The 27,678-nt window shown below is 37.1% G+C and overlaps 1 protein-coding gene across 8 annotated transcripts in view; it reads right to left on the reverse strand.

Moving 5' to 3' along the window:
* Positions 1-7,418, reverse strand: part of EYA1 (EYA transcriptional coactivator and phosphatase 1) — a 159,367-nt gene extending 151,949 nt beyond the window's left edge. For 3 of the 8 annotated variants that reach the window (XM_060115526.1, XM_060115525.1, XM_060115521.1), the window contains exons 1-2: positions 7,375-7,418; positions 5,674-5,792 (exon numbers count right to left, since the gene is read on the reverse strand). In XM_060115526.1, coding sequence (XP_059971509.1) covers positions 5,674-5,788 — 115 coding nt within the window. In that variant the 5' untranslated portion in view covers positions 5,789-5,792; positions 7,375-7,418. Of the gene's footprint in view, positions 1-5,673; positions 5,793-7,374 lie in introns of those variants that run through there. The other 5 variants (XM_060115527.1, XM_060115524.1, XM_060115523.1 and 2 more) reach the window with 2 other exon arrangements.
* Positions 7,419-27,678: the final 20,260 nt, after the last annotated feature.

Consider the following 27,678-nt stretch of genomic DNA (forward strand, 5'->3'; position numbering starts at 1 on the left):
GGTGGAATTATAATTAAGTCTAAAGCTTTGAAAATGAAAACTAGTAAGAGACAATCCCCTAGAAGTTAACCTATTGATGCAATATGCTATGTGCACATGACACAAGGAAGAAATCTCACACACTCATGCACAAAAGAACTTAAAAACCAGAGTATGACTACCCTGGGGAGTTGTCCTTATAATGAAGTCCTTTTGTCATCAAAGCCTTTGCCATTGGTCCTTTTACAGCTCTGCTGTTTGCTAGAGAACAGTGTTCTCCAGTCATGAGGACAGTGGAGGTACCAATGTTTAGTACGAAGGTATTAGAAAAGGTATTGGCAGATGGTGGAATCATGTATTCTCTCCCTAGAGTGATACAGTGATTTGAAAACCCAGGCTCTGGACTCAAACAGAACTTGATTCAAATACCATGTCAGATACCAGTGGTACCAATTACAAATCATGTGTCTTTCAACTTGGCATTTAACTTTCCAAGACTCAGTTTTATTGTACCTGAAACGATAATGGTACTCTGGAAGGGGCTATCATTTACATATGGTCTAGAAATTCATAGAGCACTTAGTAAGTTCCTAGTGTGTTACAAGTTTTACTTATCATCCTCACAGCAAGCCTGATGTAAGACCTGATGTTATCCCCACTGTACAGATGAGGAGACTAAGCCACACAAAGTTAACGTGCCTGAGCTCACACAGCCAGCAAACGGAGCTGGGATTCAAACCCAGTGTCTCAACCACTATGTTGGCGATCTCAAAGGATTTTCTGAAGACTAATGAAATGAATCAGAGAGAATGGTCAGCTTAGTGACTGATAATAAGGTATTCTTAAAAATTAGCTATTATTTTCATTAACTACCAATAGGCATGTGAAAATTATTCTCATACACTGTACATGCAAATATTAAATCCTAACAAGTTATAGTTTTCATGCTTTCACAGCTTTTGCTAAAGAACAATTTAAAAGAAGCCAATTCTGTGGCTACAGACAGACTCTAAAAGTGTCACTTAGAAACCCCTTTACTCACAATGTCCCTTCATCTTCCAGAAACGAAATCATGTGCAGAATGTAAACAACAATAAAATTAGATTACCGTTTTTTCTACTGACAACAGAAAATTTGACCACATATATATAAATATAGCTTTTAAAATGTAGCCTCAAACCATAATGTTATACACTTTCACTCCAGTTTACATATTTTTCATAAGTAAGAGTTCTTAAAAATACTCTACTTGGATATAACGGTATTTTACGAAATTAAAATTACAGTGAGGAAAGCAAATTCAAGATATTGACAATTTGTTTGCAGTCTAAGCTTTGTAGAAAGGATAAAGCAACTTTCAAATAACTTCTGATAATAGAAATTTATAAAATTGAATTAACCTATCAGCCTAAAATATGAAATACACAACTAAATCAGTCTTAAAATGCAGAAAATTTAGCCACCTAATCCAAGATTGCATCTCTTATCATCTGGGAAATCTGATATACCAATTCAAAATTACTACTTGAATTACCATCAGAATTCCTGAAACCCTATTTGTAGTGAAGATTCCAATTGCATCTGGTTTTATGTCACTTCAAGACAAATTCCTCGGCTTTAAGACAAGTTTAGCCTCTTCTTGAGTTTGCCTCTGAATTTGCAATCAAGACAACTCAGAATGAGAGCTTTGAGTTCTGCTCGCTCACACCTCTTTTTTGCCCTTCGCCACTCCTCAGCCCTAGACAACCAAAAATAAACACTCACGCTAGCAATATATGAACTGACCAATCTTATGCTCCCGTGGATTTAAGACAACCAGAAAAAACAAAGATGGAAAGAATCACTGCTTTGCAAACAAGGCCTTAATTAGGTACGTAAATAAAAATCCTTTTACTGCTAGAGCCCTAGGTCCTTCTGAAGAAACATTTCCCAACGACGTCTCACACTTACACAACACAAACGTCAACACGCAGCCTCTACCAAAGAGAGGCCGGAACATATACCTACACATTGGAAATCCTCTCAGGTCCGACGCTCATGTTTATCTAATAGGAGTATCACCACCCAAGAGCCTATGTCTTAAAAATTATGCTTTAATAATCTAATAAGAAATTCCTCTTCCATTCTGTCCCAGAAGACGAAAAGACTAGAAGAAAACAGTTAAAAGAAAAGCCACCACTGATGTTTCCATAACCATTCCATCAGTCTCTCCAGGTCAAGCTTTAATTGTTGAACAGTCATCTAAAATATTTATTAACTCATCTGGAAACATATCCCTTCTAACAGTGCTTTTCTTAATGCAAGTCAAGCATTCATTGATGCTATTTTGTATTTTTGCCTCTTTATGTTTTCTAGTTCAAAGCTTTATAAACTGGGTGAAACCCACAGTTCACTGCAACAATAACAATTCACAGAGAGGTTGGAATAGAATATACAAATATGAAGAGTTGAAACTTTTGAAATCTGAAACATTCAAACAATGAATCTCACTAAAGAACATTTCAATTAGGAAAGAGAAAAGCACAGTGTTTGAGGCGGCAGCTCAGTGTCTTTCTGTCTTTATCCCTTAGATGAACCATGAAAATAGGCACTAGCCTGTGAGGACAGAACCTACAAACACTGAGTCTTATGATAATCTGGCAGCCAACTTCAGAAGAAATTTAATATTCTCTGCCTCTCCACTCCATTCCCTTCTTGTTTGTTCTTCAGATGAACTTATGGTTTTTGATACAGGAGATTTTCATGTTTTCTTAGCCTCATGATAGGAACAAGTGATTGCAGGAAATAAAAAAAGGCTCTGGTGAGAGAAGACCACCTATCTAAGTGGGTGAAGGGCCAACAACTATGTACACTCAATGGAAGTTCTGTTGACCTAATTAAGGAGACTCATTGCAACTGGGCTGCAATAAAGTCACTTAAATATCCATCATGGTGGCGATAGCTAGAAACACTTGTTATGGACTTAGGGGAGGTGATTGATATTTTAAACACACTTTGAAAAGTTAAGGGATTTCTTGTTTTTTTTCATTCCTCTAATTCATTGGTAAATACTGCTGGTTTCAAAATAAATAAGATTTCAAAGAAGGAATAGGAAAATCTATAATGATTCTATTCCAGGAAAGCGTGTCAGCCACTGTGAATTCACTGATTTTTAAGCTGAACTCCTCTAGTGGTGACTGAGAGAAAAGACACAAATGCCTTATGCAACATGTAAGCAGCATGATAAATTGATTCACAAACTTAATAACAACCCAGAACTTTCTGATATCGTTTGCATCCGAACAGACATGTAGCATAGATGGTGAAGAAAGTTTGGGTCCATGTTTTCAAACTGTACACTAAAGTAAAACTGATGCCCCAGTCGACTGACTAAAATTTCATGTATTCTTTGGATAATTTATAGTGATATCTTCTCACTTCACTTTCTAACTACCATAACCTTTGCGAAGTATACCAGTAAAGAATGCCCGAAAACAGAGTGAGGTGAGTAACTGGGTACCTGTCTGAAATAGGTTTAAAAAAATCCATTTCTAAGCTATAAGATAACTAAGAGTTTTTTTGGGTTTTTTTAGGAGAGAAATAATTTCTAAGTATTTCCCAAATTGATGGTTCAGCAGATTACACAGTTATCTAAAACATTTTCTTACTTTGGATTTTAGTTATGCAAAAATCTGATCAAGTACATATTACTGAATACAAACATGACATCAAGCTATGAAATATAAATATTCAGAAATAGTATCATTTCACATGTCCTTAAAAAGCAAACCACGCATCACGCACACAAAGCCATCCAAGGGGGCAGTCTCCAACACATACTCTGTTTCAATATTGCCTGGTTCTTCTTTTGTAGGAGATGATTTGCCAGTAAAACGATGACAAAATGAAAACATCTTACCCCTATTTCATTTCTTCATATATAAGGAAATTAACTCATAATTTCATAATTACTCCTACCAATATGTATTGGTCTATTCTATAAATCAAAACAATTTAACATACTTAAAGCTTCTTTTTTCTTAAGTTACTTTAAATGATTGTCTTATTTGGACTTCACAGTGATGAGAATGACTGTTACAGGTTTCCACCTCTGGTCCCCTGATGCTGCCCTCAGCGGCCGCCCTGAACGCTGACACTGGCATGGGGCCTACCGGTCCAGGGCCCTGCAGTGGTCTGTGTGTCTGTGCACACACCCGGGCCAGTCCACACTGCAGCAGCTGCCATGCTCACACCTGAAGCCAAATTCCAAAGGAGAGAAAAAAAGGACTGCTGGCTTTTATTTCATCTGCTCTATAAAATCTTCCTAAATGCTAGAATGACTTTCCTATACTTAAGTGAAATTTCTTTTTGATTGCCTATCGAAATGGGCAGAAGAGAGTTTCACATGTAAAGGAACCTTTTTCAGAGATTTTTTTTTGCTAGGTCAGCAAAGTTTCTACTTTTGACAGGGACCATTTTCCGTAAATGAAAGTATTTACTCAAAAAGGAAAATACAGACTACTACATGTAAAAACAATCACTGAGGCTGTAAAAGTTATCTCCTATCAGAAACAACTGATTTTATATTGTATCCATTACCAGAAATTTCATATCATTATCAGTTTCAAAATGCTTCCTTCACACATACTGGAATATTGCACCAAACAAACAATTTTATGGCATTTGGGGTTTTTTTGTTGTTGTTGTTTTTAAGAACTATGATAAAAGATCATCATGGTGATTGAGAAATGATGGTGAAGGGTTTTGTTTATGGATGGAATTCTAATGTAGATAATTCATCAAACTTCTAGTGAAACTTATGTTCTAAGTTCATCAAGGTCCTAAGGCTTAGTAAGGAATAAATAAGCAAAAATATCATCTGTGAAGAAGGAATATTTCAATAGGCCAAAGTAGAAATAAATACAATGCAATATGTAACATACCCTTCTATGAAGTATTAAAAATATGTATAGTACCTAAATAAACGTGCACGACAGCTAACGATACATACAAATAGCTTTACCTATATGTTTAGACTTAGGTATATATGGATTAAAGTAGGCATTCCTATTTACATAAAATTTACATAAATATTCATATGTATTAATTACACAAAAATCGTTGTAACAGTACTGTGTTTGAAGTATATACTTAATCTTTAAGAAAGTAAATGAATGTCATGTTATCTTCCAAGTAAGGTCATATATTTGTAAACAATAAGTATTTTTTTACTTCTTTATATTTCAATGGCCAAAGCCACAAGAACATTAGGCACACAAATCATTGTATTGATATTTAGAGACAATCCAGTCTAATGTTGCCTTGAAACAAATTTGATTATATTTAGTAACAAAGGGAAAGTAAAATAAAGGAAATAATCCAAATTCTCATGGCTCAGAGAGCAAAACGATTGCAGATTGATACTGTGCTGTGGAGAGCGATCAACAAGAAGAAAAAACACACTCAAAGCTTAAATATGTCATGCACACATATGCATCTATGTGAAATAAAACCAGTCTGTGTAATGTTATAATAACCTGGTAACATGCAGTCCCTAAGTAAGGGTGGATACTGATTATAAGTCAAATTACCTAAACAAGAAATAAAACAGTGGTTTCATGGATTTGACAACTGAAATCATAACCACCTAGTAACACAATGTATACTGATGAAGAAACAAGGTGCAAAGTAAACAGTGAGAAGGCAGACACTCACCTTCGGTGCCATTGGGAGTCATGGAATTACTATTTATATGAGAGTTATCGAGTTTGGGGGATTCACTACTACCACTCAGACGGCTATGCGGGCTGGTTAGATCCTGCATTTCCATAGACCTAAAGACAAGAAGCCTTCCGTTTGACAGATGTACCAAATTCATAACCCTACTATTTAATGTGCTAACGACTTGACACCTTCTTTGAAACACATTCGCACAAAAGCCCCATTGTATCTATCTTCTTCGACTCAAAATAGTTTGTCTTACGTTATGAAAGGATGGCTGAAGTGAAAATGTAACCTGTACTATTACAAGATGTCACTGGCCTTACCTATTTCAGCCAAACATTCATACAGAGTTTTTTTTAATCTCTTTTTCTCTCCTCCGATAGCTCATCAAGTCCCAAGATCTAAGGAGACAATTCCATCTATTTTTATTATCAAAGAAAACAGACCATCATGCTTTCCTTTTCAGGTGAGAAAAAAAACCCCAAGGCATTTTTGTTCTAAAAGACGAAAGTGTAAAATTGAAAAGAAAAATCACTTTTCTATGGAATCTCTTTCATCTAATAAATTAGCACTAGGTACTCCCTTATAATTTACCGCCCAATTGTGATTTAATGGGTCTCCAAACCAAATACAACACTTGAAGCCTATAGTCCAGTGACAGGGAATGAGATGTCCCTGATGCATGTGTTTACTCTGGGAAACTGCTTAATTGTTCCTCTGTCTCCCTTGAAACAAATGCAGCATTAAAACATCCTGATGTCGGCTCACTTGTTTGCTTTGTGGATTACATACAGCCTGCCCAAGTGAGGAGGGATCAGGCCAGCATACAGTGAGCCCCCAGGAACATGAGCAGTCAGAATACCTCAGCTGTCACCCACTCAGGGAAATAAGCACAATGCCACTTCCCTGCTCAAATTGGGCAATTTTACAACACAAAACCAGCGAAATCCCCCAGAAAGTTCTTCGACTCGGCAGTTGCCTATGCTCTACAGGGTCCAGAAGCCACTACTCATGTTCACAACTTCAGAGCTATTCACTTATATTGCATCTGTTCTTAATGAAGAGAGGCGAGCATTTGTTTAAAGTGACTAAAAACACACCTAGATATCGTTCTGTTTTCTGACAGCCAAGTGTCTGAAAGTCTAAGGCCCGTTCACTTTATTTTAAACTTTGTGTTTTTCTAAAAAAAAAAAAAAAAAAAAAAAAAAAGGAGGGGGGGTTAATATGTATGAAGCTAAGACTGTCTGCTCATCCCGCCAGGCCAATAAAAGCTACAGTCGTTTTAATTTGGAGGCTGCACTTAAACTGACTGTAAATGTCAGTTTTTAAAACGGCTTAACATGAACCGTTTTACTTCCAAAGTGAGTTTTGACTTCCCCAAGTCTTCTGGATTCAAATGGGAGATGGCTTAAAATCCAATTTTTCTCCCCTAATTCTCATGACACATTCACAGTTTTCCTAACCCCAGAAACTAGAACCCCTAATCATTTTCAAACCCAGGATCCTCTTCCCTTTCTACATATTTAACAATTTTTTTTTTACAAGCACACACACACACACACACACAAATGGTTAAGTAATTTCCAACCAAGGCTATTAATAGAAATAATTAAGAAATACTAGACAAAAATAGATAGGGGGGGTCACAGAAAGGTAATCTCTCCAAATGTCAAATATCAACGATATCCTTACCTGCAACTTGAGGAAACAGCAACATCTGAACTGGTTTGAGATGTTTGCACCTGTGATCAGGGGTAAAAAATTAGAAGCTGTTGTTACTCTGCTTCAGTGTCAGTTCTTAATTATACAGAGCACGTGGCTCAGGACTACAATGCTCTCTTTTAACCAAAAGAGAAAAAGGAGGATACTGCAGCGGTGAAAGGCATATTGTCTTTAAGTTGAGGTCTCCACTGTTGTTTCCTCCTCCAGGTCTGCCCTCCTCCTCCCCTTGTTAGGGGGGAAGGCAGCCAAATGACGGGATAGTGATTCATCACTGGCCTATGACAGCTGCAAACGGGATTACCCCTCCCCCAATCAACATGCAAAGCAGCCTTATCCAGGCAGCTTGGACAAGGTGCTTGGAAAAAAAAATAGCTATTAGCAAAATGAGTGTGTTTCACAGCAGTGGTTCAAGCATTAACCCTCCAGCATCCTCAGAAGATCTTTCATCTTCTGCTATCACCAGCTGAAAGAGATCTCCCGCCCATGCCTTTGACACCTGACAGTCCTTATCCTTATCGTGATGGTTTTCTCCTATATTTACTATTTGTCATTGAACATTCACCAAAACGGCTTCTGGGCTACTTTCAGGCAGTGCCGGACTCAACGAGAAATGGCAAAAGCACGTTCTCCTCCCCAAAGTCCCATCGTGGAGCAATGTGCTCATGTACCCAAGCAAACTGAAAATTCAGTGCATGTTTAAATTCAGGGAAATCCATCACTGCCTGGTGAAATAGCAAAAGCCGTTCGCTTTTGGTTTAATTTTCCACCTTTTAAACCAGGAGAGAGAATGGATAGTTGAATAATCAATTCAGTGTCTCAGCTGGCCAGAGTTCTGGTCTCTTTTGTCTCCAGATGAATCTGTATTTGGCATTTCACTGAACAGCTAACTTAGCTTGCAGGCTTTGCTAGTCACTGTCCTTCGTCCAGAGACAGCAAAACTGCCAGCAGGTGATAAGCTCAGGTGAGGGTGGGCCGCTGGCCCACAAGCTCAGGCTAACGCCTGCCTCGGAGGTAAAGGGAATTCTGCATAACGTTTAAAATGACTCAGAATTCCAAATCTTTGATGTGTATTTTCATTCAACCGGAACAGACATCAATTAGGGTTACAGAACAAAGATGAAAAAACTGAAGCATCTCAAATGGCATTAAAGTTATCCAGCCAAGCATCTTCTGTTGAGTCCTGTTATTTTTTAATTATGATTTATGAAATTAAAAAGTACTACCTTTTTGGCAAGAATAAAGCATCGTTAAAGTCTAAATATCTTGGTATAATGTGACACGAAATTTCTAGGTATACTTTTCTAAAATATGTGCAGGACGAAAAATAATTTTAAAGGGATGCCTGAGTAGTCAATAAAAGTTTCATTTTAATGCCTACAGATAGGTCATTTGGTGATAACTGGCTTCTGATATTTTTTTTGAAATTAATGTTCTCACACAAGATTAAATGTTTTCCTTTAGAAACTGCAGCGATATACCTCAAGGATAAATTTCCTTTTTTTTTCTCTTTTTTTCCACTTTTATACACCTGGAATAAATTATAGGTGAGAACTAACTTAATTTTAAGAACTCTCTTGGCTTAATTATGTGAAAGAGTATGTAAAACATACCTTCTGTTACATATTAAAATACATTCCTATTTTAACCTTGGCTAGATAGTATCATCTTAAAAACCTAATTTTAGTTTCCTTGTATACTTTGAAAGTTTGATTATATTTATATTTGAGGTTTAACCTATCCTATTTAATTGCAAAGTCAATCTGTTAATTAAAAAAAATGAACTTCAAAATAAGAATCATTCTAACACGCTTTCTCACTGAAAAAAATGCATTTTCACAACAACGTACTTTTTTTTAGGCTGGCTGGACTCAGTCTCTACTGTACTTCGTACACTACAATTTTTGAACCCGTATCCATGACCTTCATTTCATTAAGTATACATCAGATATATTCTTTTGTGTCTCAAGGATTAGTTAAACCATGTGTTGTGTGTTACTGTTTTTAAAAATGACTCTTTAATCAAAATAACTTTAAAACAACTAATCCTCACTTAGGCTGGTCAGCTGAATCCACATCGTGGTCCAGGAAAAATAAATCTACTCTCAAGAATGCGAATGCAGACAACAATTAGACACAGATGTGAGCAAAATTAGTTACAGTTTACAAAATGCTACACTTCACATGCTTTTAGTTTTTTATGTGTAGTACAAGATTACAGTGCAGTAAGAAAACATACTCTTGTAATGACTTATCTAAAAAGAACACCTATTTCTGATTGGCGTTGATTTTCTCTTATGTTTGCCAATATCTCTGGAAGGTTCTAGGTTTTCAAGGTCTAAAAACATAATGTGCTGCAAAAATAATTAATTAGGCGCCTTTCCATTCAAAGAGAAAAGAAACTATTTCATGGTTTTCAGAAAAATGCTGTTAGGCATTCAGTAAGCTCATATTTTCTGCTTTACATCCATAAACCTAGTATGTTTCTTGTCTCCTCCTAATCTGGTATTTTTAATTCAAATGCTCCTAGGAGTGCAAAAATATTTCCCATAACATTATAAATGGTCATCTTAGATTACAATGAAGTCATTTCACTTTAATGCTTTTTAAAACTCTTTGTAGAGAATACCCAGAGTAGCGTACTGACAGAGTTGTGAAAATACAGAGAAAAAAGAGAGCAGAACTTCTTAGAATTTCAATTCAAGGATCCGCAACTAGTAACTTTGACTTCTGATTAGTTAATGAGGTCTTTTAAGTTTGCCTTTTTTCTAATTAAATTTCTAATTCTTCACAGATGTAACTTTTGTTGATGTTCAATTTGTCTCTCTCATTTTGTTAAACCTCACATAGTACTTCGCCAATCCATTGAATAGCCACATTAAATCTGTTAATACCATGCTCTTCAACCCCAGAAATTATTTCCAGAAGGCAAACTTGCTTTGAGAGATCATCAAACAAGACTTAAGGTACACATTTTATCACATTTTTCCCTACCACAGAGCTCAGGATGCAGAGCAAAATTCATGACTTTTGCACTGTTTATTATACTTTGCTAAATTACAAATCAAAAGCATCTGACAGAAGATCATGTATGAAGCCAAAAAGTTAATAATGTTCTGTGAAAAGTAAACTGTAAATGGAAAGGGATTCTAAATCTCAGCAGCAGAGAGCAAATAAAATGTAGGTACTTGTTTAAATTATGGGTTTTCCATTGGCTTTTTTGCTTGCTAGAAGCAATTTTTATAAAATGACTATAATTTTAAACTTTTTTTTCAAACTCAAAAGAAATTTTCAAAGTGAAAGTACTGAACTTATCTAAATAAATAGAGTTGGCAGGCGAACTAGTTTTGCCCAACCACAGATCAACCTGAGTACTCCCAAATTTGAAAGACAATGGCAATTTTCTAATCAGAGTGTATTTTATAGGAAAGAAAATGTGCCTTAGGCAGAAGCCTGCTTTTAAATCGCAATATATTCTTGCTAAAATGTTCCTCAATCAACATTTCCAACGATGGTGTCAATGATGTAATTAAAAATCTAAACCTAAAAATGGAAATGAACTTCCAGAAAGAGGTAGATGTCGTTTCAGTGTTAACACTTACCTCCTTCTTTATCAGACTCCATAAAATGAATTCTTTAATACCCTTACTGATTTTAAATGTAATATACTGTATCACTTTTTAAAGTCTCTTGTTTAAAGAAAATGACAAAATAGAGTCCCCAGGAAAACAAAAACAAGTATGTGAACAACACTGATTCTACCTATAGACTTGACGGATTGTTTTCAAAATTAGCATTTATTTAAGATGTTGAATGTAATACTTTCGATAGTTGATTAAATGGAAGGGGTTTTATTCTCACTGCGAGTGTTTTTTCCCCCAAGGTATTCTTACAAAATAAATTTTCAAATTCAAGAGGAAATTTTCTTTTGAGAAAATCATTTATTATGTCTACCAAACTCCCAGAGCTGTTGACTTCCCTTTGGCATTCTAAAACTGAACAGTGGCTCAGTTAGGCTGCTCTGTCTGTCACCGCGAAGAATTTTCAGGATTGAAAATCCATGGCTGTTTGCTCACTTACTGAACACTTTGGGCCTTAGGAGAACTCAAGCAGCGAGAAAGTCAAATATCAAATATTTGATAATGAAAAAAAGCATAACTATTCGTGTGTGCATGTCTTCAAATCCCAAACGGTGGGCGAAAAGACTCACACGCCTAAAATAAAACCTACTATGAGAGACACATCAAGAAAACAACCCCCAGCCTATAAAACTACACTACGTGCTTAACGAGCGACTTTTTGTATCCCTTGTCATTTTAAGAAATGAAACATAAAAATACTTGTCTACATTCAGTGACAGCTCTGAATTTACTGAATTCGTGCAAAAGCTGTGCTTAAATGTTTCAAAAACTCCTCCCAAGAAATATAAGCCTGTGAGTCATTAGCAATTCATATACTGATTTTGAATGACAAATATTTTAAGTGGTAATTCAAAAGTTTAAGAACCTTATTTTTAATTTCAAGGTCCATTCAAGTCCTGTTAAGTGTCAATAAGTGAGAAATATATTAATTTGGCAAATGTTTATTATTTCACCTTTTGAAGATGAGCCCTTTAATATAATGTTTGGGAAATTTGTTTATTGAAACGAAAGGATTTCCTTCCTTAAAAAGTGGTTTCAATTTTTATTTTTGTTATCTGTTGTCCTTTGAAAATGTTAATTCCTTCCTCCTTTTCTCCAATCCGACTAAAATGTGTAGGAAAAGTTATCTGTGTGTTGCAATGGCTATAGACAGATACCGCTTTAATCAATATCACACAGTACTAGTTGAGGTTTGTGCAGAAAAGAGATATGAAGTGATCTCCCTACAAGAATATAGCCATGCAATATACTTATTTACATAGAGCACAACAAAAGTCATCGTTAACAATTAATTTCTAATTACCTCTTAATGATTCTAATCGCTCAGCTAATTTGGGGGTTAAAACTTATACTTTTACGATGGAACCCAGTGGCCCATAAAGCACTGGGTACAAAGTGTCATAATCTTCCCCACGCCCTAATGTTTTTCTTTTAAAACAAATCAAAACAATAACTCAAAGCGCTCCTGTTATCTTCGGCTTTGCCCACAGGACAGCTGTTGTCATTCAGAACAGTTTTTCAAACACTCAGCTTGTACTTACAGCGCTTACATTTGCTGCATCCACCAGTTTCCTGGGCTCCTTCGAATTTTCTGGTTTAGCAAACCTCCATTCCTGACATAGTTTTGCTCCTGGATAAGGACGCGGGAGGGCTCTTAGGGGCTCTCGGCGGAGCCCGGCGCTTCGGGAAGCGGAGCGCGTCCGCGGGGGGAAGCGGGGCCGCGAGGACCGCCGCCTGGGCGCCGCTGCAGGCTCGGGCTGCCGAGCGACTGAGCGCACACGCTGGCCCCGGCGAGAAAACCGCCACACTGGACGGCAACAGGAAGGCTCAGAGTCGGAAGTGGCACTGGAGAGTTTCTACCTCGCCCCAAACTCGCAGCCATCAGCTCCCACCGTTCTGTTTAGTCACCGCTTTGAGCCCCGCGCTCTTTCCCTCTAAACAGCAGCAGCTGATAGCATCTGAGAAGCCCAGACAAAGAAACAGCACCATCTCATCCCTCGATTTGTTGGCGCAGCCTTGCAGGTCTGCCCGTGGAGCCTCGGGGCTTTTTTTGTTTTTGCAACGCAAACCACAGCTATTCTCTTGTCCTATCCTTATTGGTTTAAATGCAACAATTGAGAGGAGCACTGCTCTCTCTGACTCAACCTTGCTGCTCCGAAAAAATTTATTATGTAAATGAACGCGCCCCATGCTATCTGAATAAACAGCTGTGTGAGAATCGCTTCTCGGAGACACTGTCAACACACATCTCTTGCTACAGCAGCTACCAATTACGAGCTTTGGGGAGTAGTTACACGTTATCTTTCATACTTTTCCAAAACTTGTTTTCAGGCCCTGAAACTTAGGGAATCGATACTTTCCCCCCCCCGCAAAATTTTTTTTTCCGAATGTAACAACTAACAGGTCTGGGGAAAATGAAAATTAGAATGGCCATTTCCATATTAAGTAAGCAAAGGGAGAGAAAAAGCAAACGTGTAAGCTATTATCAGTTTAACAATGAAAGCCTGAATGTTAATTCTGCAGTGATTTCTAGAATGGCAAGTTTTACAGGAGCAATTTTTTTGGATATGAACCAGATAAGATTTCAGTGTTGATATTTTAAAATGATTTTGGGGGAAAAGATTTATTTTACCTAGAACTCTTTCCTTACAGTCTGTTCTTTTAAAAAATTCTAACTAAACTCAATCTATGCATGAAAGTCTACAATGCTCACCTAGGTAGTTGAGCTATTCAGATTAGGACTAAATTACAGTTTAAAATATTTACTTACTCTCATGTTTTAGGCAAATAAATGACTTGTTATTAGATCAATAACTTAACCATTATATTGATTTCAAATATTTAAAGAAGGCATCACTTACATGACTAATTATTATACTGCTTTTTGCCAGCCTTATACCATAGTTCAAATACAAATGTTTATTTTTACTCATCATAACCAATTTTGTACTCTAAAATAGAATCTTTATACCCGTTGGATTTTCCTTAAAACTGTTTCGTCATTAACAGTAATACTACTCTATGGATCTAGTCTTTTTTATTAGTAATAATAAGCATCTTCTTCGTTAAGGCTCCTGCCTTGGTATGAAAAAACATTTTAAAAATCACAGTAACTTGTTAAATGATTTTATAATACATTTCAGATCATCAACTCATAAAACAGTAAGTCTTACCTTTACTTTACTAATTTGTAAATGAAAGCACCATTCCAATGCAAACAAAGAAAAAGCTTCTAATGACCAAAATTCAATATGGACTCCCCACCCCCTTCCCCCCACCAAGGATACCAATCTAAATTCCTCAGAAGAGAACACTTTGTCAAACCTAAGAGACCGCTTAAACTGCAAACTCACCTAGGATTTCATTTTGTATGGTACTGGCAAGGAATCATGGGCTAGCCACCTACCATATTTGGGAAGCAAGGTCAAAAATCAGTTGTTTGCTATTGGATCTGTTCATGCAGCCGAAATAGAATTACGTTACCACCTACAGCACTTTCCCAGACCAGAAGTATCGGTTATTCAGTATACTAGAATATATATGCAGAAAATAAAATACACCATGTAATGGAGGTCTCTAGTGCCGTGAGATAAAATAATTCAATCTATGATATCAAAGACCCTCACAGTAACCGCTTTTGCTACCATATTTATTTCTAAGCCCCATAAAATATAAAATTTGAGATGCTGTTTGGAGAATTCAACCGTATTTGAAACTTTAAGCTATTGTGGCCATGTTTCCCATAGTTTAAAAATTATTTTAGGTATAAAAAGATAAAATATTATTTTTCTGATCCATGAAAGATTATACTGGCGAATCCAGGAGACACAAACTATATGAAGTCAGCAGGAATATCATGTAACATATCTGACTTTTATATAATCAAATTTACCACATTATATTAGTTTTTATATTGAAATTCAATTATTTTTATTTATATAACCAAATAAGAACCATTAAAGAAATGATGCATGTCATTATGAAGAAAATGATGAAAAGCATGATGAATGTAATGTGAGCACTAACTGATGTGATATAGGTCCTGCTGCATAGTTATGTAACAAAGAGCTTAGTCATTGGCTACAAGAAATATCCATGTATACCACTTATTTATTTTTTTAACTTTTCAAAAGTGTGTATCACTATTAAATGCTTTCCTTTTCCTAAAGGAAAATTAGATGGCCTAAAAACAATCACATGCGTATCCATAAATTTTGTCTGGTTACTACTTCTGAATATCAAATATGTAATAAATACCATACAACTCACACCAAAATAAGTTATCCTCTGATAAATAGCCAAAATGTAAGACATTACTAAGAAGACCCAGTTTGTAGTGTACTGTTAACTTCCTATTTCTAAATGTTCACAACTATAATTACATGACTTAACCATATACTTTAAGGACCAAGGTGTTCCCTAAATAGTCATACCTATTACAACAGAAATTAGGAAGATTTGCTGAAAATCCGCCATTAGTAAAAACAGGTGATAGTAGAAAACATTACTATCTGATATTTCCTGGAAAAATTTCAACACATAAACATATGAATAGGAGGAAAAAATTTCTAATATGCCTTTTCCACACTAAAACAAAAATAACTTTTATCTGGAAAAGGAAAACGCTTGGAATAGTCAACTGTAACAAAATGTTTGAATACCCTCAAAAAGGATGATATCTTTCATGTATCTCCAAACAAGTTTTATCATACAGAGCAAACTGTTGTCTAGATATGTGCCTGGTTATATAGAAGTCTGCAATTTTGACAGAAGTTGTTAGTGCTGTTCAATGAACAGAGAAGTTTAAATAAAGGCATGATTACAAAAATAAATGTGCCTAATTAAAAAAGAAAAAAGACATGGGTAGATATAAGGGATCCATTAGAACAATCGAAAAGGTAAGTTGGAACTTTTCTAAAATGACATGAATATACAGTTGATTAATCCAATTAAATATAACAAACACCGAGAAAGCAAAAGCTAAAACATGTCTCCCTTTCCCTTTTTCCATTCCAGGAACGATAATACAGTTCTTGAGTAGTTGTGAAGTTTCCAATAAAAGATAGACTCAGAAGTTTTTTTCTTCTAGTTTTGTTTACCTTTAAATCATTTTAGAATTAAGCATGCATGCAATTACCTGGTCGATGCCCACTATCTCTTACCTCTCTGTTTCTACCATTCTTTTTGAAGATTCTTACTCAAGAATAATGGTACAGTAAGTTGCAAGATAGAATTAGCACTTAAAGATCAGTGCTTTTTCTTCAAAAGCAAAATCCTTGTTATTATTTCTTCCACATTCTTAAAATCAGTAATACCTGGAAATAGTCAACATTTTGTGATTTAAACTGCTCAAAGTAGAACAGCAAATATTCCAAAATACTGTACTTCCAGCGCCTCTGCTTCCAGATAACTCTTTTTCTCGTGGTCCATGCCACGGCTCTACATTCCTGGCTTTTAATGGAACCTTTGGAACAGTGTCTAGATGGCTGACATTACCATCCTTGCTGGCATGTGGAGTGGTCACTTCCATGACCTACTCATTCCCAGTGGCACGAGACCTGCAATGAGGGCCCTGCTCCCAGTAGCCTTCTGCGGAAACGTAACCAAGTAAAACATCCTCTATTTATTTTAAGAATGATATTAAATCCGCCAAACTGAATGTCTACCAGTATTTTGCTAAATGTTTCCCGTTCAAATTCCAAGATGAATAGCTTTTAACAGCAAATTTAAGGAGGCAATTACTAACTATTCGCTGTACCATGGAAAATTATTTTAATAAAAATTAGATCCTTTATACCAACACAATATGGAAATATAACCTATTTCCTGGCTCCCTAATAAGCACATTGGTTATTACATATGAATAATACCCATTTATTTATGTAGGGTGGGAGACTTGTTATCATATGTAGTAATGACTGCCTACAGGATGTTTTTTAAAAAATTATTATTCTTAATAGAAAGCTTGAGCAGCACTTCTTGAAACTAATAATGATAACAAAGGCAGCAGTAGGTTTTTAAGAAGAGGGAATGGGATGATAGAGGTACTTAATTTAAAAACAAAATAGGACATATTGGGTTTTCTCTTTTAAAATCAACTGATTTCCCAAAATGGCAAAGAGAGTTACTTTTTCTTCCTTCTGCCAAAAATATGTAAATAATTGGTCTTGGGACCATATGCTTAATCTGAGCAATAAGCTATTTTGCTTTCTCAAAATAAAAAATTGACATGAAGCAACCTAGAAAACCCAGGTTGTCTCTTCAACCTTTTTTTCTCTAAGCCATGGGCAAAACCCATCTTGTCAGCACCTCCCAATACCTTTAAGAGGATCTGGAAATTGGCTCTGTGTTTTCCAGGTTTCATGACAGCTGAGTTCACAGTTTTTAAATTCTTCGGAAACGATGACTATCTCACGGAAGAAGGAAGGGAATTAGCGTTTATTGAGTGCTTACTCTGCGCCGGTATTCTATATACATTCTTCTTTTTTTTTTTTTGCGGTACGCGGGTCTCTCACTGCTGTGGCCCCTCCCACTGCGGAGCACAGGCTCCGGACGCGCAGGCCCAGCGGCCAGGGCTCACGGGCACAGTTGCTCCGCGACATGTGGGATCCTCCCGGACCGGGCACAAACCCATGTCCCCTGCATCGGCAGGTGGACTCTCAACCACTGCGCCCCCAGGGAAGCCCTCTTCATTCATTTTAACACATAATGTAACAGCTTATCTGTATGAATCCTGTTTTTTAAAAATATGCTCCCCCCCACCCCCCCGCCTCCAACTATTTGTTCTGGAATCTGCCTTCTTTCTCTAGCACCATCAAAGTTACCGCTAAACAGTAGATGGGGCACTGGGACATCACTGTGTCCTGGTTGTATCATCATTTTGGAGCAAGGTGACACCTAATAAAGTTAATAAATCCAGAAAGGTGTGTGATGTATGGAAATGATGTATTTAATAGAGAACAGACATCATCACTATACAATATCTGATTATTTACAAACACATATTGCAAGTTAATTTGCTGGTTCAAAAATAAAAGTACATACATTAAATGGTCAATAGGGGCAAAAATGTGATGAATCCTTAAACTTGAATGATCAAATCAGGAGCTATATATATTTTTCTCATTATTTACCAAAAAATGTGAATTATCTTCCTAAAGCAGGATTATAAATATTCCCAACTTTTTCTTTATATTAAAAAGAGCAGCTAAGGGTCTGAGTTTACAACAAGCAATTGTATGGACAGTTCTATCAATTTCTTCCCTGTTGTAGTCCTTAATTTTATTTATCCAATGTGATATTGCTTGCATCTTAATAGCTATTCCATCATAAGCACTTGATTTATTCATCGAGGAAATAATTACATTCAAAATGCACTCCAATTCTCCTTATGTATTTGGAGGTGTAGTTTAAGTACTCAGAATCAAGAGGCTCTATTATTGCTATAAAGGATTTGCCAGGAAGGGGACAAATAAGAAAACCAAAATCTAATAACCTATAGAAATTTTTTCTTCCTTCAAACAGCATTAACTTTCCCCCCTTCTAAGCTCCCAAATCGGAAAAAAAGAGTAACCTCTAAAGCTGTTTTAGACAGAAGGTCAGAATTCAAAGGATCGGTAACTTAATCCACAGGGTGCTGCAATCACATTGCTATTGGAAACACAACCAGAAGCACCATTATTCTAGATGTTTTTATTAAGCAATGTCAATAGGTATACAATCTAGAGGTTTCTCTACTGTAAAGATTCATACTTGCAGGCGATCAAGTTGCCTTGGGTTTTTGAATTTTACTTTAGAATGCTATAGAGTAAGAAAAAGTAGACTGCATTACATGCTAAGGAAAACAATAGCTTCAGTTTGTTTGAATAGTAAGAGTACCTTTTTATGGCCAAAATGTAAACAAGGCTTCAAGTTTTTTAGTCTTTGGATGCTCATAATTAATAAGAATTCTTATTTCAGATGGTCTAATATTGGGTATATTAGACTGATCCTTTAAATTTGTAGTTCATATTCTTTGAAAAAACAGAAGTCTGGAAGCATCTGCTGCTTCTTTCAGGGATTCTGTTGTAATATCATTGATCTGGTTTACCTGAATTGCAAAGTAAAACCAAGTCCAGGATCAGGGTTTTTTTCCTGAAATCGTGTATTTTAAATGTGCATGATTCTTAAAAACAACACCTGGTTGATAGGGAGTTACAGGCTGGTGGCTTGTTTTTTTAATCAATATAAGGAAAAACAAATAGTTTACCAAAAGGTCAGAGAGCCAGTAAAGGAGACCTCTACCGCGCGGTTAGCATCGACAGCCCCTGCTGAAAGATCCGCAAAACCCCCATTAGCTCCGGCCTCCTGGGAGAGCTGTTCACTTTCCTTCCTGTCCTTGCCTGAGAGGACAGCTCTTCCTCACCAGCAGAAAGTGGCTGGAGAGGGCTAAGGAGGAGGTGTGGGAGGGCCAGGACAAAAACAAGAAAGAAGTTATTCAGGACAATAATCAGAAAGCCAGCTGGATCCTAGGTCTTTTTAGAAGGAGTGTCTGTGACTTAGACATTCTAAAGGGGAAAAAAGATAACATTTTTAGATATGCAGATTTTTGTATGTTTTACATTTACAGTACTGTTACTAGTATACTCACCTCTTTTGGGAGGCACTGCATTTGATAAATTTTAAAAAAATGACCTAACTCCACAGATAAATTAATTCATGATTAATTACTGAAGATTATTTAAAAGGAGGAATCTACATCTCTAAGCTTTCTGTTTATAATTTACCAAAATCATGCCTATTACTAACCAATGAATGACCTAGATTTGAAAAAAGATATTTTATTTATTTATTTATTTATTTATTTATTTTTGGCTGCGTTGGGTCTTCGTTGCTGCACGCGGGCTTTCTCTAGGTGTGGCGAGCCGGGGCTACTCTTCGTTGCGGTGCCCGGGCTTCTCATTGCGGTGGCTTCTCTTGTTGTGGAGCATGGGCTCTAGGCGCATGGGCTTCAGTAGTTGTGGCACACAGGCTTCAGTAGTTGTGGCTTGCAGGCTCTAGAGCGTAGGCTCAGTAGTTGTGGCGCACGAGCTTAGCTGCTTCGTGGCATGTGGGATCTTCCCGGACCAGGGCTCAAACCTGTGTCCCCTGCACTGGCAGGCAGATTCTTAGCCACTGCACCACCAGGAAAATCCCCAAAAAGATATTTTAAATGAGATATTTCATGTGAAGACCTCAGGAAGCAACATATGATAATCTTTATTTCCTTCCCCTATGTTTCCATCTTCTTTGATTGTATTTCTATTACTGTTCAAGGTTTAAATGGTGCTCTTTTCCTCAAATGTGTAGAATTATTAAAATCTATCTACAGTTCAGAGGGTACTACTCACTAGACTAAAACAAATGCGTGACAGATTCAAGTTCTAATTCTGGCTTCAGCATGGGTTTTTTCTGTGCCCTTTGTGGTCATGTCACTTACAGTGTCAATTTATAATCTGTAAACAGGTTAAACAATAAAAAGGATGCAGGAAGGTTCCACAACTTTCCAAAATGGCATAGGGATAAAAATGTTTACTGCTATGAGAAAGCTCTTATGGATAGTAAAATAGCAATAGAAAACTGAATTTCAAATCAATTTAATTAAACAAGTATAGAATGAGTGCCCAGACAGGGCATGGTTGAGTTTCCAGTTTTAGCACAGCTTGGTACACATAATAGGTACTCGATAAGTTTTATTCAAATTAATTAATACATGCATACTTGGCTACTTGAGGGAACATGCCAGGGGTTTGTGAAAGAAAAATGATTTCCCTGAATTTCCTTTGCTTCTATGTTTTCCTTTATTTTCCTTACATGTTGTCCCCCGTTGGAAACTCTAAAGTTGGACTTATTATCATAAAAGAGTTAATGTTGGTCTCATGTTCAAACCATACTTAAAATACTTTATGGAACACAACTGAGTCATGGAAAATGTGCTAGAAATTTGCCATCCTAACATTGGGGAATAGCCAAACTCTAAGGAAATTAAGAAATTAGAAGAGACCTGAAATCACTGTATTCACCTGGTATATGTGTTTGGGTGAGACAGGAAAACAGAATAAAAAGTTAAGGTTCAGATTTTTTAAAAAGCTACCATACACTGTATTTTAGTTACACCCAACGTATTTCTCCTGAAGTGCCCTGTTACTCCAACATCAGTTTATATTTCCTTTTTAAATTCTTAACCAAAATATCTAGAAAAATTAATTTAAAAAATTTAAGGATACACAATAGAGTAAAAGTATCTTTAAATAAAGTCTGCATCCTCTGCCTCTCAGAAATACCTCATTGTAGATGTATCCAACAATGCTGTCATTTTAAAATTTTTGCATCTTTTAGACTGTTCAGAAATCTAACTAACCAAGCTAGTCAGCCAGCCGGTCAGTCATTCAGCAAATTTATCATGCATTTAGTATGTGCCAGAAATGTGGGCACTAGGAGATGAAGCAGTAAACAAGACAGACAGAATTCCCACTTATCATGTATGCATAAAAGAGAGTAGATAAATTAAAAGGTGGCCAACTGGACATGAGCATTTATTTTTTGCTTTCTCTATAAGCCCCACTAGAGCAACACTAAATAGAGTTTTTTAAAAGCATAAATCCCAAAGAATTAAAAGGGAAGGTAATAAGAAAACAGTAACAAATTTTATAAGTGAAAAAACAGGCAGACCACTACTGACTGCTAACTGACTTAGCAGATCCGAAGAAGCTGAATCTAGTGTTGGCAGTGAGAAAAGCTGAAAAGCATCCCAATTTACACCACCAACTTGGATTATCTATGTCTGAGGAAAGCCTCTACCAAGAAATGTAGAAACCAAATGAATAGAGAAAAGCAACTTGCAGGAAACAGAGATCAGGCAAAAGGAAGCAAAACAAAAACAAACTCTCACTAAACTGATATCCCTCAAGAAATAAGATACTGTAAACATGAAACAAGAGAGGAAAATAATAATAATTATAATTTTTTAAAAAAGAAGGACATCCAACAACAAAAAACAGCCTTTAGAAATAAAAAGTAGGATAACAGAAATGTGTTATTCAATGAGGTTTGGAAAATAAAACTGAGGAAGTTTTCCAGGGAATAGAGCGAAAGAGACAGAAAATAGGAGAGAAGAACAGAAAATATAAGAAAATGAGGAGCTGTAAGAAAACCTAGTGGTCCAACATCCAAATAACTGGAGTTTCAAAAAGAGAGCAGAGAAAATAAAGGGTAAAATTTAAATAAATAATTCTAAAATATTTCCTAGGACATGAGTTTCCAGAGCTTAATATATACCAAACAAAACAACTGGAAAAAAAAAACCATACCAACTGATATTGTTGAGAAATTTCAAAACACTAGGAGAGAGGGTAGCGCCTATAACCTTCTAGAAAGAAAAAACAGGTCACACACAAAGTATGTGTCATGACTTCAAACTTCTTAATTGGAACATGTATTTCTAGAAGGTAATAAAGCAATGTTTCAAATTCCTTAAAGAAAAATAATTCTCAACCTAGAATTTTGTATCCTAACAAACTTTATAACAAGTAAGAAAATTGAAGACATTTAAAATAAAGATATTTGCCAATATGTTAAGTCTCAAAAAATTTATTTTCCAAATATCCTTTCTCAGGAAGCTAAGAGATGATACATTCCATTGAAATATGGAAGCAAAGTTCCTTTATGAAATAAATAAATGAAATAGGAGAGAGAAGTCTCTAATCCCTGGTGTTGATGATAAAGAGAATTTCTAGGAGGATAGCTCTGGACCAGGCATGGCCGTCCAGATTGAAGGTCAGGAGGCACCAGGAAAGTTTTCATCAAGATGAAAAAACTGATAGAAGAGTAGATGCACCTGAATATATGGAAAGGAGAGTTAAACAATCAGAGAGAGTATGAAGTTGAATTATTAAAAGGAATTGTAGAATACTACATGCTGTGGCTGTAAAGCACATACGTGTAGGTAGTGTTATTTTTATAGAATTCTTTGACATGTAAGATGATGTACATATAATTTTGATTAAAATCAATATACTGTAGAAAAATAAGCATTTTCCTGCTCCTGTGTGTGTGTGTGTGTGCACGCAATGGTTATTGACAAGCAGAGAAAAGAATTCCGGTAAAATTTGGTAGAGAAGGACATGAGGGAAGTGGTGGGTGCTATGTCAGCTAGTCAAGGAAAGCCTCTTGGGAGAGGAGTCACTTGAGTTGAGACACAAATGATGAAAAGGTGACAGACTTGTAAAATCTTGGGGCGGGTGGGCAGGGGAGAGGAAGGTGGTCCACACAAAAGAAACAGCAAGTTCAAAGTGAACAGCTTGACAAGTAGGAGGGAAGAAAGAAAGAACCAGATGATAGAGAACATGAAGAAAAGAACAGCACCAGGGCTGGTGTGGAGCACGGGGCATTGTAGGTTAGGTAAGGAGTTGGGATCTTACTCTAGGTGTTATAGGAAGTTACTAGAGGTTTCTTTTTTCTCTTTCTTTCTTTTTTTTTTTTTTTTTTTGGTTTGCTTGCTTCTGTTTTGTTTTTGAGCAGAAAAATGGCATGATCTGATTTATACGTAAGAGAGGACACTCTGGCTGCTGCCTGTAGGTGTAGGATAGACAACAGGAGACCAAGAACAGAGGCAGGGAGGCAAATGAGGGGGCTACTGCCGTAGTCCAGGTGAGAAATGGTGATAATCTAGACCAGGGTTTTATGGGGAAATGATACGTAGTCAGATTTAGGGCATATTTTGGAACTAGAGCCAACAGAACTTGTAGATTGGATGTGGGTTTGAGGCAAAGAAAGAAATTAAGGATGACTCCAGTCTCTCCGCACAAACAATAAACACCCCTGATTTGACTTTCATCTCCATTCGTTTCTTCTTTCTGCTTTCTTGCTCATACAATAACATGACATAAACACAAAGAGCATGAATAATTCGAATGTAAATAGTTGAAAGTTAACTGAAAGGTTTTTCATGACTATCTAGTTGAACTATCTAACACATCCCCTCCCCAGCACCCACTTAGTCCACACCATCCCGTTTTCTGTCACCCAAACCCTGCGCTCACTCCTGTGTCTATGTATGTGTTTATGTTTCCCCATACTCACCAGCCTGATATTAATGTCTTTACCCCTCTTTCTACTTAGTCTAGCCCTTATCCACTGCTGGCTTCTGTCTCACTGAATGGTCAATAACCAACAACTAGTAACCTTGCCTGGTATTCTCTTGGGATCTGATAAGTTTATCATATAACTCCAGGAATACACAGAAATACGTTTAAAAAAATAAAAAATGTATATATATGGGTTATATTTTACAATAAAAATGTAAAATGTGAAGACATGAATGAAGAAAGCAGAGACTTTTACTGTTAATACTTAAAAGTTTGAGGATCAGTAAGGTACTATATTTTATACTCATTGGGTTGGTCTGTATATTCTTAGTCAACTTGTTAGGATATTGGAAATCTTTACTGTGTCTTGAAATCACAGACTTGTGATTATAATTTGAAATGGCTAAGGGAATTTGATTAATTAAATGGAGTTAATGTTTAAAGAAGCTTCAATTGGTTAAATAGCTAAGTGAAAGTCATTTTTCTTATTTTGTGAAAAATAACCAGATTTATAAGTAAAATAAGTTCTATGAGTTGACTTTTTAAGCTTTGGGCTAAACAACTATTTATTAAAACACAGGTGAATATGTGAATTCCTTTCTATACACAAAAGTCTTCAGGCATGAAAACCCATCCCAGTATGGCAGAGAGAAGGCGGACAAGAATTCCTGGGTCTCCAGTGGGGACACAAAAGTGTCAAGAAACTTGATCAACTAAGTAAAGGCCTTTTGTGAAAATGAGGAGGCCACTAGTAGGTCACTTGAGCCTGGAGGCCACTGTGGGGACCAAGGACTCGAAGAATAGCAATCAGCATGGTGCTGGACAGGACCACACAGGACTAGCCACACCTGTGCCTGCCACCAGGCAGGGTTCACAGCAACCAGAGGATGTGTCCCCGTGAGCCACAGGCAACACCCAGCACAGCACATGTACCAGAGATGCAAGAGCTACAACTACCCCAAGGCCATCCCCAAGGCCAGGATGGTACATGAATGAGTCCCCCGGGTACTTAGATCACCCCAGGGAGAAAGGTGAGCAAAGGCGTTTCAGAGAATCCAGAACTATCAGGGATTACATCCTGAAAGGACCACCTGTTCACCTGAGAGATTCTGTTACCTTGAAATAGACACATTTAAGGATTTTTGTGGTTGTTACTCTCGTAATTGTTCTTAGGTTTCGTTTTGCTACTGTGTGCTTGGAAGCAGGATGCCATTGGTTGTGGAAAATAAAATTAACTTTGATTTCACGTCTGAGTCCTGCATAAACTGTAACAGCACAGCCCTAACAGACGACATCTCCTAAGCTCCAAACCCAATCTATCCACTACACGGTGACCACACTGCCACACTCTCTTTATAAAATACGAATCTCATCCTATCTCTGATTTAAAACATCCTTCATAGATTTGAAGGTGAAGTTCAAACTCACCAGTTTATCACAGGGGCCCTGGGTAACCCGGCACAAGCCTCCTTCTTCAGCCTGAAGTCTCGCCTGCTGCATACCCCTGCGTCCTTGTAGTCATTCTGGGACACAACCAGTTCTCAACCCTGACGCCCAGGTTCCTGCCTTTGTGTTGTTCCCTGTGCCCGAAATTTCCAGTCCCTACTGTCTATCAGAGTTCAGCTCAGCATCTCTCTGGACATACTTCCCTTACAACCTTATCCCCCTGTAGTGTCACCAGCTAGCTTCCCCATAAACACTTGGAATGCAATCTGAACTGAAGGAAACTCATATTCTTAGCCCCAAACCTGCTTCTCTATTTCTCTCTTTCACTTGGGGACACAACCAGTAAGCCAAGCTGGACATGTTAAGGTGTTCTTGGATTCTTCCTTCTCTACATCCAAAGCCAGTGCCAAGTCAGCTGATGCCACCTCTCCATATCCTGCACGCAGTCTCCTCGGGTTCTGCCCTGTTTCTGCTGCCCCAATCAGGCAGCCTCCCAGCTGGTTCCACTGTATCCAGTGTTCTCTTCCATCCACACTGCAGGCGGCGTCGACTTCAGACACTGGGACTCTGATGATTTCACTGCAGTGCTTAAAATCCTTTAACAGCTGACTCCATTCTCAGAGATTAAAACTGAATCCATAAAACAGCTTGGGAGGCTCTCCACAGTAAAACTGAATCCATAAAACAGCTTGGGAGGCTCGCCACAGTCTAGACACTGTCCACCTTTCCAGTTTGGCCGCCAGGATGACCTGTTTGCCCCTTCTGCTCTAGCCCTAAACTGTCCATAGTTCCCCCAGGACACACATGCTTTTCCTCAAGACACCTTTACTCATATTGTCCCCACCATTTGAAATGTCCTTGAAACCTTCAGTTAGATACCAATTAAAAGCAAGCAAATTAGGTCCATGGTAGACGTCCAGGTAAGTTTCAGTAGGAAAAAAAACCAGAAGGAAAGAGGCTTTTGCACTTCCGGTCTCTGTATTAACCCCTAACCCCACCTTGTGCCTAGTCTAACAGGCATGCTCCAGTCTTTTCCATGCCAACGTGACATGAAACTGCCCGTAACTTCTTTTCACTCGTCTGGAAACTGGGTACATTAGAACATTGGGAAACTGAGAGAAAGAGGGAAGAGCAGACTATAACCAGGGGCCAGGTTGAAGCCAGGGACAAGGCACACACAGACAATGACTTCGGAGCAAGAGGTTTGGTAAGGTTTTGGTTTTTTGAAAGACAGTGAAAAATTAGTATTCACTTTTACCAGGGCTAAGGTAAACGTCTTTTATTAAATTTATCCTCATGGTGTTATCTCTAAAGCCAGGGCTCTACAGATGTGAGTACCAATCGTGCAGACACACATTAGCGCTTTGGTTCTAAAATTGCTTTGAAGATTTCCCCCCTTCTCATCCTCTTAGAGGAATCTAAGATATTCCAACGTACTCATCCTCAAATGCTCCCTCACACGCATGTGCGTGCACACACACACACACTGCCCCCCGCCCCCATCACACACACTCTGGTGAGCAGACACCATTTATAATTGTCTCCCTCCGTGTGTCATTTGGGATTTACTGGTATTTTCACTAACAGGTTGATTCTAGACTCTTATAATATAAAAAGCACTTTGTATACACAACATGGGCACAGATCCAGGGTAATGTCTTTAAAGCCTGGGGCACTTTAAAATTTGTTTTACATCAAGCTAATCATGTTATGAATCTGCATTTTCATTATACATCTTAACCATCCTTATTTTTACTAATGACATACAAGATGAGAAGAAACAGAACACATATGTTAAGGCTACCGTCTGATCTCCCATTTGAGTAAAACTAGACATTTTAGTAGAACCACAGATGAATTACATAATATTTATGAAGGGATCTTATAATAAAAATGAAGAAATCAAAACCAGATGAAAGTAGATAAAAGCTTTATTTTCGTAATTAAAATTATATTATACTGAATTGAACTAGTACTTATACAGTGGTAACAAATTACCATGTAGAATATCGTATTACTTTGCATTACTAGTTGCTAAAATATATATAAATTTGTAACATAAAAAATATCTCAAGATTTCCTACCTT

This window comes from Mesoplodon densirostris, chromosome 13 (genome assembly GCF_025265405.1).
Source record: "Mesoplodon densirostris isolate mMesDen1 chromosome 13, mMesDen1 primary haplotype, whole genome shotgun sequence".
In the NCBI taxonomy this organism is placed as follows: Eukaryota; Metazoa; Chordata; class Mammalia; order Artiodactyla; family Ziphiidae; genus Mesoplodon; species Mesoplodon densirostris.